Below are 16,885 nucleotides of genomic sequence, written 5' to 3' on the forward strand. Positions count from 1 at the left end.
CATGCAACCCTCTCTGTCTGAGGATTGCTATCAGGTTCACCAACACCTTGGTGAACACCCGCGGTGCCGTCGCCAGGCCGAAAGGTAAGGCTCTGAATTGGTAGTGAGTCCCATTTACGCAAAAACGAAGAAACTTGCGATGTACTGGGAGGATTGGAATGTGCAGATATGCCTCTGTTAGGTCCAGAGAAGACATGTAGTCCTGATGGTGCAGGGACTCCGTTATAGATTTGATGGACTCCATCCTGAAGTGACGGAGGTTGATATATCTGTTTAAAAATTTCAGGTCTAGAATCGCTCTCCAGTCCCCGTTTTTCTTGGGCACCGTGAAGAAGATGGAATAGACGCCTTGACATCTCTGCAATGGAGGAACAGGCTCTATCGCTGCAATTTCCAGCAAATATTGAATTGCTTTGAGGGTGATGCTTTTTCGTTCTGGGTTTCAGCGAAGAGGAGACACCAAGTAACGATCCCAAGGTGCCCTTTTGAATTCTATGGGGTAACGATTTCCAACGTCCAAGCATCGACCCTCGAGGCCGCCCACGCCTGCTGGAAGTGTAGTAGACGGCCCCCCACTGGAATAGAATTCCAGTCATGCTTTGTTGGGCTTGGGGCCCTTCTCGAATTTGTCGGACCTATCGGGCTGATTCCTCTGGAACCGGGAATTGGAGAAGCCCTTTCGGAAACTCTGTTTGGACTGTCCCCAGGTTGTTCTTCTGAAGTCCTGTTTTGGTTTGGAGAAGCTGGAGGAGGCACGAAAGGAACCAGACCCGAAGCTTCTCTTATCGGAGCGGCGCAGATACTTGGGCATGGCCTTTTTCTTATCCCGTGTTTCCACCAGGATCTTATCCAGGGCGTCTCCAAATAGCTTTTCTCCCTGGAATGGGTATGCTGACACGATGGACTTCGAGTGCATGTCTGCCGGCCAAGCCCGGAGCCATAACCCCCGCCTTGCTACGGTGCTTGATGCCATTGCTCTAGCGGAGAAGGTGAGGGCATCCAATGAAGCATCCGCTGGAAATTCGGAGGCCCTAAGGAGTCTGCTGGTACCTTCCAGGACCCGTTTATTCAGGTCTGGCAGTAGCTGGGTAAGCCGTCTTATCCAGACGATCGCTGCTCTGGAAACTATAGAGGTGGCCGCAGCTGCCTTGATGGCCAGAGCCATAGCTTCGTGGCTCCTCTTCAAGGCCAAGTCTATCTTTTTGTCCCAGTTGTCTCGCACCAAGCCATGGCCATCCTCAGCTAACAGACCGTGTGACTGTAAGGCCGCGATTGGTGCATCCACCAATGGTACTTGCAGCATATCGTTAGCAAAGGCAGGTAATTCATAGAGCTTCTTGATAGAATTGGGTACCTGTCTGTTGGTACTAGGTTTGGCCCACTCAGATTTCAACTGACGCTCAAAGAACTCAGGGAAGGGAAAAACCTTTTCAGAGGATCTGAATCTGGGGAAAAACTCCGTATTTCCCTTGGGTTTGTTTTTGGGGTTGGCTAGTGGGTGGGGAGACTCCTGCTCCTCGGGTGATGTTTGTAAGTCTAGAGCAGACAGCACCTTGGCTAAAAGAGGTTGGAACTCTTCTGCCTTGAAAAACCGTGATGAGGGTTCCGGAACTGCAAAATCCTCTATCTCCTCATCAGATAAGAATTCGCCCTCCTCCCGATCTCCCCCATAGGAATCATGAGAGTGGGTCTCAGAAATGGATCTTTCGCTCTCCATCTGGTCACAGAGCAGAGGTTTCTTTGAAGCCCTATGGTGGCTGGAGCTACCTCTGGACCTCTTTGGAGAAGGTGATCTGGAGGAGGAACTGGACCTGGGGGACCTGGGTCTCCTATGGCCAGATGCCCTGACTGCTGCCCCCACCATCTGCTTTATTGATTCAAGAAACTCAGTAAAAAAAGGAGGGTCCCATAAAGGGTACGTTACCCAAGCCCGACTGGGGCTGGCAGGTCTGCGTGGCTTCCAGCGCAGGTTGGATCACATCTGCGACTGAGTCTCCCGCCAGGAGGTTGGCATCGGGACGTTCCTGCGTCTGGAAGCTGCATGGCTGAGGTCTGTCCCCGTTTCGCGCCTTTTTGCGCTCCCCAAGATGGCCGCCGCCAGTGGGGAAGAGCCCTGACGAGGAAGCCTCCTCCGCAGCTGGGGAAGACCAGCGCCGCCTGCGTTTGCCTTTGGGTTTCTCGCCCCTACAGGGCACGTTGCCGGTAGCCGAGGCAAGCTTAGAAGTCATGCCGGCTCCGGAGGCGGGCCTCTCGGTTCCGCGCCAGGCGTCAGGAACCAGGTCGTCGTCCATGAACGCGTCTCTTGACCGACGCGTCATTTTCCCTCTCCTCTGCGGCTTGAATGCTGTGCGCTCGGCCGCGGCTTGAGTTTAAACAGCCGCGCCGTTTCTGAAGCGCTGAAGAAAGTGGGGGGGGGGGGGGGAAAGGAGGCAGAGAAGCTGAGAGGGACTGAAGGACGGATTGAAAGGCAGAAAAAAAAGATCTGAGGTAGAATATCATCACGGTTTTTCAAGGTAGGAACTGAGGGGAAAGAAAAAGTATCTTTTTTTTTTTTTTAAAGAGATAGGCAAGTAATGAGAAAGGGTAGGAACCTAGCCTAAACGCTGCTACTCCCTGTTGAGGCAGGAAATAAACTGGAAGGAGGGTGGTTCCCACATCCACAGGAAGGGGAAGTTTTTTAAGATTCCTGCCTCCCTGATTGGACGGTGGGAAACACCCAAGATGTCCTCCGCCTCTTAGGGAGAAGTCTCCTTTTCTCCAGGGGTCTCAGCAAAATGCTTCATTCCCTTCAAGCCATCTGCTGCAAGGGATGAAGGAGTTCTGCTTCCTCTCATTCTCTGGGGAAGAAAGAAGATGCTCTGTCCTGGTTCAGCTGCAGTCCCAAAGGGTCTACAGGGGAGTTGTGTTTGTGCCGTGCTTCTTAGATGTACTCTAGTCTAAACTGCAGTTGGCAGAAAGAAGCCATAACCAGTTCCACTAGCTTTGTTGTGCCAGTTTCAGGTTGAAAGGATTTCCTTTGACTTCCTTTGCAGCACACGTCCCCTTGCTGAAGGGAGGGAGTTTCTGGGGGTGCAATGAGGAGGCAGAGAGGGAGAGGAGGGAGTGGTGACAGCACCTGGGGCTGGAGAGCCCTTAAGCCCAAGAGGCTGCCGGGGAGTGCATTGCCACACGCCACGCCGATGGCTGCCTGAAGGCATGGGCTCTGTGGGGGCCTTCTAAGCGAGAGGGAGTGCTGCGCTGCCACAAGAGAGAGGAGGCATGCCTTTCTGGAGCCTCTTTGGCCCCAGGACCACACAGAGGAGAGGGGCTGATGTAGCCCAAGCCCAACATGCTCCTAGCATTCTTTTGATGGTGACCTTTGTTTAAAAAGCAGTATTCTCCTCTTGTTCTCCTTAGGTTTCAGCTGCATGTGGTGGTTCAAAACCCAAGCTGGACGCCTGCCACACTTCAGCACAGCCCCGAGATATTCACCCACAGTTGTGGGGGAGTTTTTATCTGCCTTGCAGAAGGCACTATGATTAAATAAGACGAACACTGGAGACCTCTTCAATTATTCTCCCACGGCTGTGTACAAACACAAAGTAATTGGAAAATAAAGACTTTATCCAAGCCTATGAACTAAATGGATTAATGCTGGCAAAACAGCCCACACCTCCGATCCTTATGGAGGCAGCTTTTGAAATGGGAGAGGCGGGGGGGGCGGGGGGCAGCAAAGGGACTTTAGGGACTGGTGGTTCCAGCAAGAGACAGGGAAGATGTACAGGGAAGGGACTGCTTCTCTACTCAAGACCAGGACGTCAGAGGAGCAGAGAAGGAAAGAAAGATAAGGAAAGTCTTTGGCAGGATTGGAAGGCGCGGAATCCTGACCATCTTCCACCCTCCAAGGATGAGACCTTGGAAAGTATCCAGTACCTCTACCCAGAGCAGCCAAGCTCGAAAAGCAGAAAGGGGGCTGGGTTTCCAGTCTCATTCAGTCCACAAATGTTCTGGATGCATTCGTTTGTAGCATGGGGAGGAAATGTGTGCTTATGTTCCATCTCACCTGCTGCACTGTGAAGAGGCACGCGCACTTATTTTCTGCCAAAGATCTGTAATTAGCACTCTTCCCACCCCCCACCCACCCCTAGGAGGCAAGACAGCCGCTCTGAGAGTAGCAAACACATACTTCTGCTCAAAAAATGAGCATGTGAAGTGAAGACCTCTACTTTTCAAGTGGCAATCTGCCACGCTATCTTTGTGGTCCCTTGGGAAGAAAGTGGTCTGCATTGCCTTGAGATGGTGGAAATCATCCCTGACCCTTCCCTGGAGGCAGAGTGACTGTCTCCATCCAGACCAAGCCACTTCCCAGCCCTTTGTGGGCCAAAACCTCTCGGCCAGTGGCTCCAGCCTCAGGGCCCTCTCAAGGAGAACAAACAGGCTCTTGAGCAGCAAGCCCCACCAGGGCTGGTCTTCACAACCCCTCTTTCACTGGGCTGAAGATTCAGCACCATGGACTGGCATCTAAAACTGGAGCCAGAACAATGAGCTCTTTCTCCAAGCTGCAAAGGACCTTTTCCCATGACACAGGGAATGAGCGCAGCATGGAGCCCTTTCTCTTGCTCTCCCTCAAGGAGGAGGAAGCGGGGGGAGGAGGCAGCCTGTTCACAGAGGCCCAGTCACTTACTCTGGGATGTCTGGGTGTCAATGAACTTCTTGATCAGGACATCTGTTGTCTGAGTGTAAAGGTTGAGTGCATATCTGAGAGACTGCATGTCCGGACTCTTCTCCAAGAAGGTCTTCTTCAGTCCACTTCCCCCAGCATGGAAGTATTGCTAGAAGGAGAAGCCAGGGGTGAAAGGAGAATTTTCCCAAGCTTGTCTGGTGGGTTTGGTGCCGGAAAGGCCTACTGCTTCCACCAGCAGGCAGAGGGCCTGGCAGAGGCCACGGGACGTGGATGTGGGCCAAACTCCTTGCCCTCTCCCCTCCCACCACCTATACTCCACGGCAGCCCTCGGCAAGCCCACTGGAGATGCTGGGAAGCCCCCGCTAAGCCCCCTCTGTTCCTCAGCCCCGTGGACAGCCACACGGCAGATAGGGAAGCCACTCCTCCCCTCGGGGCCACTCCTTTTCCAGTCAACCTTCTGGCCTGTTTTTATCCCACTCTTCTTCTAAGGATCTGGCCACACTCCAAGGACCGACACTGGGCCCTTTGCCAGACAGTAGTGCAAGCTGCAGCCAGAACAGTGCAAAACTGGACTGTTCAACACAAGAAGCAGGAACGGGGGTCCATCACCTCCACCCCCAATGCAGGAAGGTTTCAGCCACCCAACCCCATTTCTGCAAATAGGCTCATGCCCAGCCTGCCAAGAAAACGGCGGCTGGGAAGAAGCGGCAAGCAGTTGGCAGGAGCTTCCTCAGCTCAGGACAAGCAGGATGCAGCCCGTGGCTAGGAGGCTGGCTCCCTTCCCCCAGTTCAGAAAACACCAGTGCCTTGCTCTCCTACAAGCTCAGTGGTACAACAAAAGGAAGCCAAAAGGGTCATTAAAACCCATTGAATAAAACACTACAAAGGTAAACCAGAGAAGACCACTCAGAAGAACAGAGGAGTGCCCCCCCCCCGATTGCCAGAAGGTCAACTGGAAAAGAATGTCCAAGAATCTTCCTGAAACCCCCCAATGGTTGTGGCTTCCCAAGCGACTGCCCTGCCAGAGCACACTGGGAGTTCTTCTGCCTTGATCCTGCCTGTCCGAAGCCCCAGCAAGGAGAAGCTGGCTTCCTGGGCCACCCAGGGAGGCCTCTGTGGCTGGAGACGGGCCCCTCTTCTTGGGCACAGCGGAGGCAGCTTGCTTCAGGAAGAGGGGGCAGCCCACCCCCTTCCGGCGCAGCTGACCCTCTCTTCCCTGCTGCCAAGTGGTGCCAGCCTCTGATGTGGATCAAGGTGCTGTTTCCCCCAAGACTGACTGCAGGTGACACTCTTCCTAGGCCCACCCCAGGGCTATATTCAGAGCAGCTCTCAGGGTTTCTGAAGCTTCTTTCTCAGGGGCATGGAGAGTCCTGCACACAGGAAGGGAGGGCCTAAGCCCCTCTCCCCACCACAAGCCTTTTGCTCCAACCTGAAAGACCCCACAGACCTGCTTCTTGTCTGACGGGGGAAACCTGGGTGCCCCCCTCAGTACACGCCCACCTCCCCACCAGGAAGGGCCTGTGTGTGAAGCCCACCTGTCAGGCTTGTGACCTGAAGCAGCCCCACCTGGGCTCATGAGAGCTGAGCTTCAGTGCACCACTCCCAGCACATGTCTGCTCTTGGAAGCAGGGGGCGGGGAGGGGGGGGCTGTGCCATCCACATCCCAGCCTGCTCTTGGCCTGGCCTGGCTATGTGGAAACTGGCTGGGGGGTGGAGCCAACTGTCACCTCAGGGGGCTAATCTGGCTGCGGATCCCTTGTGCCACCGTCAGTGAATTCCCAAACCCCAAAGGCAGCCCGGGAGGCGTCTGAGGTGGGAGGAGAAAAAGGAGTAGTTGCTTGAGGGGGGGGGGTGCCCCCAAGGACCTGCAGAAAGAAGCTTCACAGCCCCTCCAACTGACCACAGAAAGGAAACTCAGCCCTGCCCCTTGGCCTGCCCAATACCTTGATTGTTGCCAGCACCACATCCATGATGGCACACTGCCGGAGGGTCAGGCTCTTGGCTTCTTCTCGGATGACGTGGTCCTGGAAAAGAAGGCACCATCTGGGCACCCTGATGGCCAAACTGCCTCGCCTGAGGAAGGGGGAGCCAAAAGGACTGGGGGGTGAGAGCCCCCCCTCCAGGGCTCTGGAAGAGGCAGGCAAGGAAGGGCTTCAGCAGCCAGACCCCCCCCCCCGGAAGGGCTGCCTCCAGCAAGCAGCTCTGGGCCACACGAAAGCCACCACTGGGGGGGAGGGGGGCACACATACCTTCAGCTTTGACAGCTGCCCTAAGTCTTTGGCCGCACTGAAAATCATCTGGGGGCCCTGTGAAGAGAAGGCAGGCCGGCCAGACAGCGTGAGCCTCTTCTCGCCCAGTCACACTTTCTGCCAGCTGCGCGATCCGCTTCTGCCACCCGAGCCCAGCTGCTCTACCCCTCAGAGCCTGCCGCCTGCCTGGAGCCTCTGCCAGCAAGGCCAGGGAGAGGGACGTGGCTGCCCAGTGGGAAGACGGCCTGGCAAGGGCCCCTGCCTTCAGGGAGCGGCAACGGCTGCAAGCCCCTTGGGAGAGCCTGAGCAGACCAGCCTCCCGGCAAGTGGCCTACCCCTTCCGCAATGGAGGCCAGCCAAGGGAAGGGTGTGGGGAGCGGCAGAAACCCCACAGCCAGGTTTGGATCCTCCTCTCCTTCCCTCTCCTTCTCCACTTCCTTCCTTCCCCCTCCCCCCAGCCTGTACAGGAGGAGCACCAGCTGGCTCCACACTCAGGGCCCCCGCAGTTCTGCAACAGCCACACGGGGGGGAATGGGCCCACGGGGTGTGTGTGTGTGTGGGGGGGGTCTGGAAAGCCCACGCTTGGAAGAGGAAGAGGCTGCCTGCCTGAGGGGATGCCCCACAAGGCATGAGGAAGTCACTTGGCCAGATGATGCTCCCTTTGCATGGCTCCCTCTGGCCTCCCCGGCCGGCCCCACTTCAGGAAGGCCACCCTCTGTGGCCCCTGCCTCATTTCCCCCTCTGGGCTGGCAACAAGGGAGCCTTCACCCTGATCGCCCAGGCATGTCTGGCCTCCATCCCCAGGTGCGTGGGGGCTGGAGTTGCATCAGGGAAGAAAGGGCTTCCCAACCAGAAACAGCTCTAGGGTGCTGCTGCTCTCTGGGGGAAATCCCATGTACAGATGGGTGGCATTGAGCTTTTCCCATGGCAGGGGGAAGCACTTAATCCCCTTCTTCTCCATCTGAATTCCTGGCAGCAGCAGCATGGGCTTGGCCCCTTTCAAGGCAGCCCTGAGTGGGTGCTGGATGAGGAGCACAGAGAGAGAGAGACTTACAGTTTGGTCTGTCAGCGGGGGGAGCACAATCTGGGCCTCGATTTTGTTCAGGACTTGCTTCCAGAGTTCCTTTAATACCCGCTTCAGAACAGTCTTTTCACAGATTTTGGCTGAGAGGCTCAAGCTGGAAGGGATGGAGCAGAGAGAGAGCCAACTCCAGGCCAGCTCAGACTAGTGGTGGCTTCAAGGGCCAAGTCTCTTTCAGCAGCAACCAGAAAGCAGGTTTGGGGGCTGCCCCCTTTGCTCCTGTACTGTGAAAGGCTCTGCACATGCAGAATGGACATGTCTCCATGGGGGAAGGAGACAGAAGGCACGGTGGAGACCTAGAAGGAGGGGGTGGACTCCCTTCAGCAGACCTCGCCCACTTCCCCATCCTCTCACAGAGGGCCCAGAGACACAAGCCCAGCTGCTGGTGAGGGGAGTGGAATTCTGCCCCCCAGCCTTCCTCCCGGACACCAGACTTTGGAAGCTGCTCTGCAGTCCTTGGTGGGCCAGGATCCCTCTCTGAAGACCTCCCGCTCAGCAAGAGCCAGCCGGCCTGCAGGGCCCCCAGGAACCCTCCACTGCCAGTGTCTGCCCTGCTCACGTTTTGTCAAGGAAATCCATCAGGGGGCGCAGCACGATCTCCGCCTCCACAGCACTGCTGTTCTGGGCAGCAGCTCCATTGCCCCGCATCTGATTCAGCTCCAGGCTCATCTGCCGCACGCAGTCCTCAATCACGGGTCGGAAACTGGAAGGAGGCCAGAAAAGAGTGGCTAAGGGTGGGAAGGTGCCCTGGGCTGAGGACGGACAGGCACTGCCCTCTGCCTCTCTGGCCCAGAGGTGGCTTCCTCCAGGCCTTGGCTTGGCCCAGTTTCCAAGACGGCCACCCCCTCTGCTGCATTTTCCCTCTCTGGCACTCCAGCCCCTGCTGTGGGGATGGCCAGGCAAGGAAGAGTTTGACTGCTTCATGGAGTAGCGGTGGGGGGGGGGGGCTGGGAGTGGGTGCTTTCCTTACCTGGCCCCAAAGATCACACTGAGGTCATCCAGGACACTGCTGAGCTGGCTCTGGAGCTCCTTGAGGGCAGTGCTGGCCTCTGGGTCCAGCTGAAAGGGAGACAGGGGGCCTCAGGCAGGGACAGCTCTTGGCTGCAGCAGGTGGGGGGGAACGAAAACACAGCCCTGGATGGGGTGGCATTAATGGCAAACAGTGGTGGAAACGCCCAGGGCTGAGCCAAGGCAGGAAATCCTCTCCACCAAAATCTTTAGTAAAAGGCAAAAGATTTATGGCAGGAAATCCAATTTGCATGGGGCCCAACCGGCCAGCAAGCCCCACTGAGGCAGGGGAAGAGAACTTGTCAATGGGGATCAGACCAGACCATTCATCAGGGTGCCCCAAACCAGCTAGTCAAGTCACAGACTGGACTCGGCTGGACAAACCCCCACTGGCTGCTGCAGGGCTTAATTAAGGGCCAGCCTAGCCAGGACAGGCTCATTTGGCAAGCAGCGGCAGCAACAGCACTCGGCTCCCTGCCCCCCCAGCTGCCCTCACTTGCTTTGGGTTTCCACACTGTTTTGCATTAGTGTCCTGGAGCATCCCACCAAGGTGAGGAGACTCCCTGGGCCCATGCTGTTTTCAGAGGAGGCAGGAGATGCAGGAAGGGATCCCGGACTCTGCCCAGAGGAAGCCAGGCATTCCTGCCCCACGGAGACCCACAGGTCCAAAGGGGGCCTGCACTCTTCAGCACGCACACTCTTTGAAGCCAGGAAAGCCGTGGCACCTCTTGGGCAAGGAGGGCACAGACAGGGCCAGGCCGCTTCAGACAGACCGGGGTCCATGCACAAGCACTGGCACGGTCCAGACTACCAATCCGGCAACCCCCTTCCCTTCCCAGCACAGTGGGGGTGAGAATGTCATGAACCCATCTTCTTACATCCCCCCTGCTGTCTTGCATGTGTCCTCTTCTTCTCTTCCCAGGGTTTCAGGCAGGGCTTTTCTTGTAGCAGGAACTCCTTTGCATACTGGGCCACACAGCACACCCCTGATGTAGCCAATCCTCCTGGAGCTTCCAGCAGGCCCTGCGCTAAGAGCCCTGTAAGCTCTTGGAGGATTGGCTACATCAGTGGGATGTGGCCTAATATGCAAAGGAGTTCCTGCTACAAGGAAAGCCCTGGTCTCAGGCATTAGTACCCCTAAAGGAAAGGGCCTCTCTGCCCTGTGGCTGGCCCTCCAGAATCACTGGTTGGCCACTGCGTGAGAAGACAGGAGGCTGGACTAGAGGGGCCCTCCTCACTGGTCTGAGTGGTCTTGCTTTCCAGAGGGAGCATCTCCAAGAGCATCGGCAAGGACCCAAGGCCTCTCTGACTGCAAGTGGGGGGACCCCTGCTGAGCGGTTGGGCAGCTGGTCTTAACTTGGCTGGCCTCAGGGAAACTGGTCAGAGGGCCTCCTTGACTCTCTCCAGTCAAATATGCCTGTGAGTGTGTGTAACTGGGGGGCGGGGTCGTGAGTGGAAAGAAGGCTGCCTAGTTCTTGGGCAGGAGGAGGAGAAAGTTGACGTTCTGGGACGACAGAAACCATCTTCCTTCCCTCTTTGGTGAGGGTCTCCCTCTGGAGGTGGGAAGCTCAATATTAAGGGATGGACAGAGAAGGGCTTGTGACTCATGTGCTGACCACAGAGTGACTGCCTCCCCGCAGTGCTTCCCTGGAGCCAAGGGTCAGGTAGGTGGATAGGAATTTGGGATGATGGTGCCAATTGGGACTAGCGGCCCCCCCAATGCAGCTGTGCAGTTCACGGAGGAAAATGCAGGCGGCTAGGTTGAAGTTCTCCACAGCAAGCGTTTCAGAAATGTGACCTGTTCCAGGGCCAACTAGAGGGGATCGCCATATGTGCATGAGGCAGAGGTGACAGACAAAGGGTTTTCTGGGGACCATTTTGGGCCAATACAAAAGAGAAAGGAACCAGGCTCTTCAAGGAACAGGAGCATCCAGTTTGCAACACCTTGTTCCTAGGAGCCAGTTCCCAGGTCACCTAATGGGCATCAAGGCAGTGTGCAAGAGAAGGCATGTGCAAGCCGTTTAAGGGGACTAAAGGGACGCGGAGGATGCCTGCAGAAGGAATTTGGACGATCATGTCTGAATTCTAGAAGACTGTGAGCTCACAAAGGTGCAGAAGAGGGCAGAGCTAATGACCAATGAGTGCTTTCTTTATGGGGAAAAGTTAGTATATTTAAAGATCTTTAGATTTTAAAAAGGACAACCCTGGGTGGGGGTGATACAATCAAGGTCTATAGAATAATGCATAGGGGGAAGAAAGTGGACAGAGAGAATTTCTCCCTTTCCCTCAGGGCGGTTGACTGATGAGGCTTTTCTTGACGCAAGATGTGGGCACTGGCTCTACAAGGGCACAGGCCATTTCCAGGTCAGGGCCCGGCAGCTAAGTAGGGCCTCTCTGTTCAGAAACGCTGTGCCTCTGAGGGGTGGGCGTCAGGTTGTGCCCGCCCTACCCTGCTTCAGGGCTTTCTGGAGGCCACTGAGGGAAATGGGACAGGAGGTGGGACTTAGATGGACCTTCGTTCTTGTCTCGCCTGCCTTTTCTTAGGTGTGTGTGCATGGAAGTCTGGGAAGTCGTCTGCAGGCCTCCAGGCTTACTGTTCCAACAAGTGGCTTTGTCATTCCATGAGAGGGATTCCAATCTTTGCAAGCAGCTGACCTCCTTGGTCTAGTTTGCTGGCTGGAACTGAGTGCCCAGGAATCCCATGAGAGCAACCAAGAGCATCCAGCGTGACTCTGCCTTCTCCTCATGACATCTCAGCAGAGGAAGGGAACCCTCCCACTGGCCGGCTGGTGAAGGGAGGCAAGCAGTCGGTCGCACTCACTACTAGCACTTGCTTGAGCCTCTGGAGAGCACAAGCAAGGAGGCGCTTTCGGGCCGAGGCATGCTGGGACTAGAGGTGCCTGCTGGTTCGGGGGGAGGGACAGGTGTGGGAGGGGAGGCTGGGAGCAAGAACGTGTGCCTGGCCCACCGAGCAGCTTCTTCCCCAGCAGTGGCCAGAAGGGGGGTGGGAGAGGGCCAGGCTTGCCATGAGAGCTGCTCTCTCTCCCTCTCCCAGGCCCACCTTGCACGCCAGAAGGCAGCGTCAAAACTGCTCAGAGTCCAGCACAGGGAAGAAGCACATTCCGCCCCCTGGGTGCCCTTCCTGCCCTCCCTTGGGTGGACCTCCAGGGAGGCCACTGGCATTTAGCCTTCAGCCACTCCCAAGGCTTCCCCTTGAGGAATCGTCTGCTGGTCTCAAAGGAGCTCAGGCTGGGGGGTGAGGGGGGGGACACCTTTCCAGTGACTCAGCCACACTGATGCACAGGCAGGAAGGGGAGTCAGGAGGAAGAGAAGGCGCCGCTGCTGGCGAGCACAAACCTCGAAAGAGAATCGCTCTCCTGCTTGCTTCTGCGCAGGACGTGGCAAGTTAAAGGTGTTAGACAAAGACAGGGTGACATGACAGACAAAGCACGGCAACCCCCTCCCCTCCCCCCACAAAGCTGAAACCAAACAAGCCACCACACAGAATCACAGGATGCTCCAGGGAAAGCGGCCGGCAGAAGACACCATGACAAGATGGCTCCCCCCTCCCTGGATGACCCCATGTGGCGGCACAGTCCCTCAGCTGGGGGGGTGGAGCTTGGCCCCTCCTGTGCCCCCCCACCACAGAGTGGGGCAGAAGGCCACTCACCTCTTTGCCTCCCATGGCTTCAAACATCTTCTCCAGCTGGACTCGCAGCTGCTGGATGTTGTTCATCAGGATGCAGGGCTGCAAAGGGAACATGCAAGGCCGTGACCGCCGAGCCCTCCATCCCGCCTGTCCTGCTGCTTCTCTGCAAGGGCACCCAGGGGTGGGGGGGGGGAGCCTGGCTGAGCAGCCTCCTCCCCCCCAGGCAGGTCTGGTGTGGATGCCCCTGCACCTTCCTCCCCCGCCCACCCACTGCCATTCTCCTGTCTCCTGGGGCTTTGAGGGGAGGAGTCTTCTGGCAGGCACTGCTCTCCAGCATCCATCTGGCCCCTTCAGCCTCAGGACAGGACTGGGCACGGCTGCTCCCACAAGAGCTTCCTCCCAGCCACAAAGCCCAGCATTCCCCTGTATAACAAAGGGAGCCTCCCCCCCCCCAAGGTCTGGTCCCTGGAGAGGAGGAGGCAGCAGCAGGATGGGGGGAGGGGGGCTCAGGGCAGCTGGAAATGGGACTCTGGACTGGTCTGAGGCAGTGAGGCTCTTCGAAGTAGCTGCCCCCCAACCTCCATCCCTTCCTTCCTCTCGACCAGCCACCCCCCACCCCCCGGAACTGCTCCTGTGACAGCAAGCAGGAGGGGGAAGCACTCACCACATTGCCCTTGTCGCAAAAGGAGCTGAAGTCCTGGCTGATGATGGCTGCATACTGAAGAAGCACTTTATGGATCGTCTGGAACAAGCAAGAGGAGCCCAGTTACTGCAATCACTAGGGGGCAGAACACAACACCAGACCCCCCCCCCCCCAAGCTCCTTGGCTTCTCTGCTCCTTACAACCACCCTCCCACCCTCCTGTCAGACAGGGCAGCAGGCCGCAGAGGGGAGGCCGGCTGGCCCTGGTGCCCTCAGGAACCTCTGGAGGCCTCCTTTGCTCTCAAGGCATGCTGCTGCTACTGCTCTGGGCTTCTTTCTCTCCTGCCTGCACAGCGAGCTCTTCTGGGTGGTGCCCCTGCTGCTGGAGGGCAGAGAGGAGGGGAAGCTGCTGCTTCGGGCCCTTTCTCTCCCTCCTCCCCCTAGGCGCAAGGCCATCATGCTGTGCCACAAGCAGTCCTGGAAGGGCAAAGAGAGCTGCTGGCTATTCCACATCTCTTCCCAACCTTGTGGCTCGCAGCAAGCGGGTTGGCACCTGCGCCATCCCCACCACCGACTCAGGAGCTGCTCAGCCCCAGCTTGGTCACATGCCTCCTGCCACCCCTTCACTCTTCCAAAGCAGGGCCTGCAAGACTGTCCTCTTCCGGCTGGCACCGGTATTTAAGAAGGCCGTCGCCACCGGAATAGCACCAACTCAATATTCTGTTTAATTGTTTAAACATTGAATATCTGTTTTATTACTGAATGTGTTATTTCAAGTCTTATTAATTTAATTGTCTGGGGGATTTTATGCTGGAAGCTGCCCTAAGCCTGCTTCAGCGGGGAGGGCGGGATAGAAATCAAATCAAATTAAAACAAATAAAAGGAAAGGTTTCAAAGAGCTCACACCACGGTCTGGGCGAGACCGGCACAGCCTCTGCGCCTGCCAAGCCTGGCCAGCAGCCCTGCACAAGCCACCCGTGCATCCCTACCCGGGGCACATATGCCACCTGAATGGGCAATGCCCACCAGCCCCTGCTCTCTAACAGGGTGCCAACTCAGCACTCGGTGGCTCTTGAGAGCACGCCTGTTGCTTCCAGCCACCCAGCAGACGCCAAGAGGACATCACTCCACCTTAGCAAATCTTCGCATCAGATGAGAGAGGGCTTCTGGATTCGGACACTCCAGCTTCTTTATGATCTCAAAGCTCTGGTTGAGCTGCGTGAAGACGTCCACCACGGAGCAGGAGAAAAGGGCATGGTCGGAGGTCTGCTGGAACTGCAGGAAGCAAGGAGAGCTCACTCGCACCCAGGGCCATGCAGCCCTTCACCCCAGAGCAGCCACTCTGCAGCAGCCGCCATCCCTCTGTGCTGCCCGGCTCCAGGCGAGGAGTGGGACACTGGGAAGCCATGCTGTTTCCTCCATCCGGAACAGCTTTGGTGTGAAGGGTCAGGGCACAGACACCCCCCCTCTTCTCAACACCAAGGAGGACGACCTGCTGCAGGACCCCTCCCCTCCAGCCATGCTGCCAATTGCTGCCTCCTCACCCCATCCTTCTTGTCTCTTTCCAGGGCAGCATGAAGAAACTCCAGGGAGACGTCCTCGTTTTCATCCAGCCACTGAATGACAAATGGCTCAAACCACCTAGGGACACAAACAAGCAAAGCTTTGCAGACAGTTCGGGGTTTTGTTTGCTCCAAGCAACCATTTTGTCAAAAACAACAACACAGACACAAGCATCTCTTCTTCCTTGTGACAGAAGTGGGATTTCGGGCTGGAACACCCAGAGTAAAAGGGAAGCAGCAGCAGCAGCTGTACCCGGATCATGTTCTAGATCCACAGGCCCCCCCCCCCCTTGCAGACACCCTGCAGAAGAGAGCCTCCCAAGGCAAGGGGCAAAATGCCACCAGGCCACAGAAGACAAAAGCCAGCCGCAGCATCGAGCCACTGTGGCTGGAGCAAGTGCTCCTGGGAGACGGAGAATCACTCCTGTCTTCCAGCTCTGGGAAATGGTAGAGAAAAGCTTTTGCCTCTCCCTGGTTTAACAGGGCACAGTTGAAGTGGGCTCTGCTTAAGAACAGATGGGGTGACTATCTAAAGGGAACCGGAGTTCAACAAGCAAAACAAAAACTACAGAAGACACCCCCCCCCCAGATACACACACAACCCCCCCCCCAACTCACAGAGAGTACTCGGGTGCAGCGTCTCTGAATGCAGGGAGGTCTCGCACATACTCATTATAAAACCATTTCACTTTGAAGTGCAAATTCATATAATCTGTGCTCTTACATAACCGTTGCTTTTCATGCTCTGTAACGGAGCAAGAGAAAATAAAAAGGAAACATTTAATAAAGCTCCAGCTGTAAATGGGATGGCTGCATCCCAGTGCCCCCTTCAGCTGACTTGCCAGCCGGGCCCCAGTCCACCACCCCACACCTGCTGCTGCTGCTCAGACTTCTCAGGGAGGGGCTGCAGCACAAGGAGCCCCGGAAGAACAAGGGCCCAGCGAGAGAGACCAGGCCTGACTCCCTGCCAAGGGGAGCACAGCTGGCCAGCAGTGCAGGGGCTGCCTTGGCTTGGCACAGAGCGGCCTCTGCCGCCTCCTCCTCCTCCACCCTGGCCCAGGACAGGCTCCTCATGTGGTGTCTGATGCTCACCTCATTCACCCTGGCTGGCCCTAAGGCAGCCAAGCCAAGGGCCTGGTTTGGACCTAGAAGAGTACAGCAGACGTCCTGGGCACCGTACAGACTGACAGCCCCTGGGAGGGAGGGGTCTGGAAAGGTTATCGATGTGCACGTCGCCATCTGCCTCCCAGACTATGGCAGAGCATCTCTGCTCAAATCCTGCCCACCAGCCTGAATCTGCATGCCAGTCATGCCTGTGGTGGTGGGGGGGACTCCTGGGCTGGGCCCTTGCTGGGCAGGGCAGGGCAGGCTCAGCTGTGCTGTGGGCCTCTCGGTCAGCTTGGCAGAAGCCTCCCCCCCCCCCGGGCTGAAAGTGAGAAGTGAGAAGCCAAGAGCTGGACTTGATGAAGACAGATGATGTCCAAATGTTCCAATTTCTGCTTTCCAGCCCAGCTCAATCCCTCATTAGAAACAGTGGCTGGCTTACAAGGTCCCAAATTTCTCCAGCAATTCTGCTGCTGTTTGCAAACCCGCTGGCCTCCGTCCTGAGAGCAGGTGCCAAGCTCACTTTGCTGTGGACTCGTGGCTGCAAGCCCACCATCTACCTACCAGCCTTCCCTCGGAAAAGTCTAGCCGCACCACTCATTCTCTCAGCCAGTCCATTTCCTGACGGAGGGACACTGGCCAGGCCTCTACGCTGCAGATCTTATACATGCCCATCTCCATACTGGCCCTTCTGCCATCAAGCCGCTTCCTGAGAACCCTCAGCACAGAGTTTTGCCTTTTCTGCTGCTGCGGCAGCGGCACACTCTCCTAGGGCTGGCTGCTACCAGGTCACTAGACAGACTCCATCATCACTACATGGGTGTAAAGTTAGGAGATTTGCCCAGTTACTTGTCTGCCATTTTGCATGATGTCAAAAAGTACTACAGAAGTGGTAAGTATTGAAAGAGATCTTTTATACTGTGGTTA

At 56.6% G+C, this 16,885-nt stretch overlaps 1 protein-coding gene across 2 annotated transcripts in view; it reads right to left on the minus strand.

The window, feature by feature from the left end:
• UNC13C (unc-13 homolog C) overlaps positions 1-16,885 on the minus strand; it is a 120,903-nt gene that overhangs the window by 12,680 nt on the left and 91,338 nt on the right. For both annotated transcript variants that reach the window (XM_060259742.1, XM_060259743.1), the window contains exons 19-29: positions 15,473-15,599; positions 14,837-14,933; positions 14,424-14,567; positions 13,315-13,392; positions 12,672-12,749; positions 8,964-9,052; positions 8,553-8,696; positions 7,967-8,090; positions 6,913-6,969; positions 6,607-6,687; positions 4,664-4,811 (exon numbers count right to left, since the gene is read on the minus strand). In XM_060259742.1, the coding sequence (XP_060115725.1) occupies positions 4,664-4,811; positions 6,607-6,687; positions 6,913-6,969; positions 7,967-8,090; positions 8,553-8,696; positions 8,964-9,052; positions 12,672-12,749; positions 13,315-13,392; positions 14,424-14,567; positions 14,837-14,933; positions 15,473-15,599 (1,167 nt within the window). The remainder of the gene's footprint in view (positions 1-4,663; positions 4,812-6,606; positions 6,688-6,912; positions 6,970-7,966; positions 8,091-8,552; positions 8,697-8,963; positions 9,053-12,671; positions 12,750-13,314; positions 13,393-14,423; positions 14,568-14,836; positions 14,934-15,472; positions 15,600-16,885) is intronic.

Source organism: Heteronotia binoei, chromosome 19 (assembly GCF_032191835.1).
Source record: "Heteronotia binoei isolate CCM8104 ecotype False Entrance Well chromosome 19, APGP_CSIRO_Hbin_v1, whole genome shotgun sequence".
Lineage (NCBI taxonomy): Eukaryota > Metazoa > Chordata > Lepidosauria > Squamata > Gekkonidae > Heteronotia > Heteronotia binoei.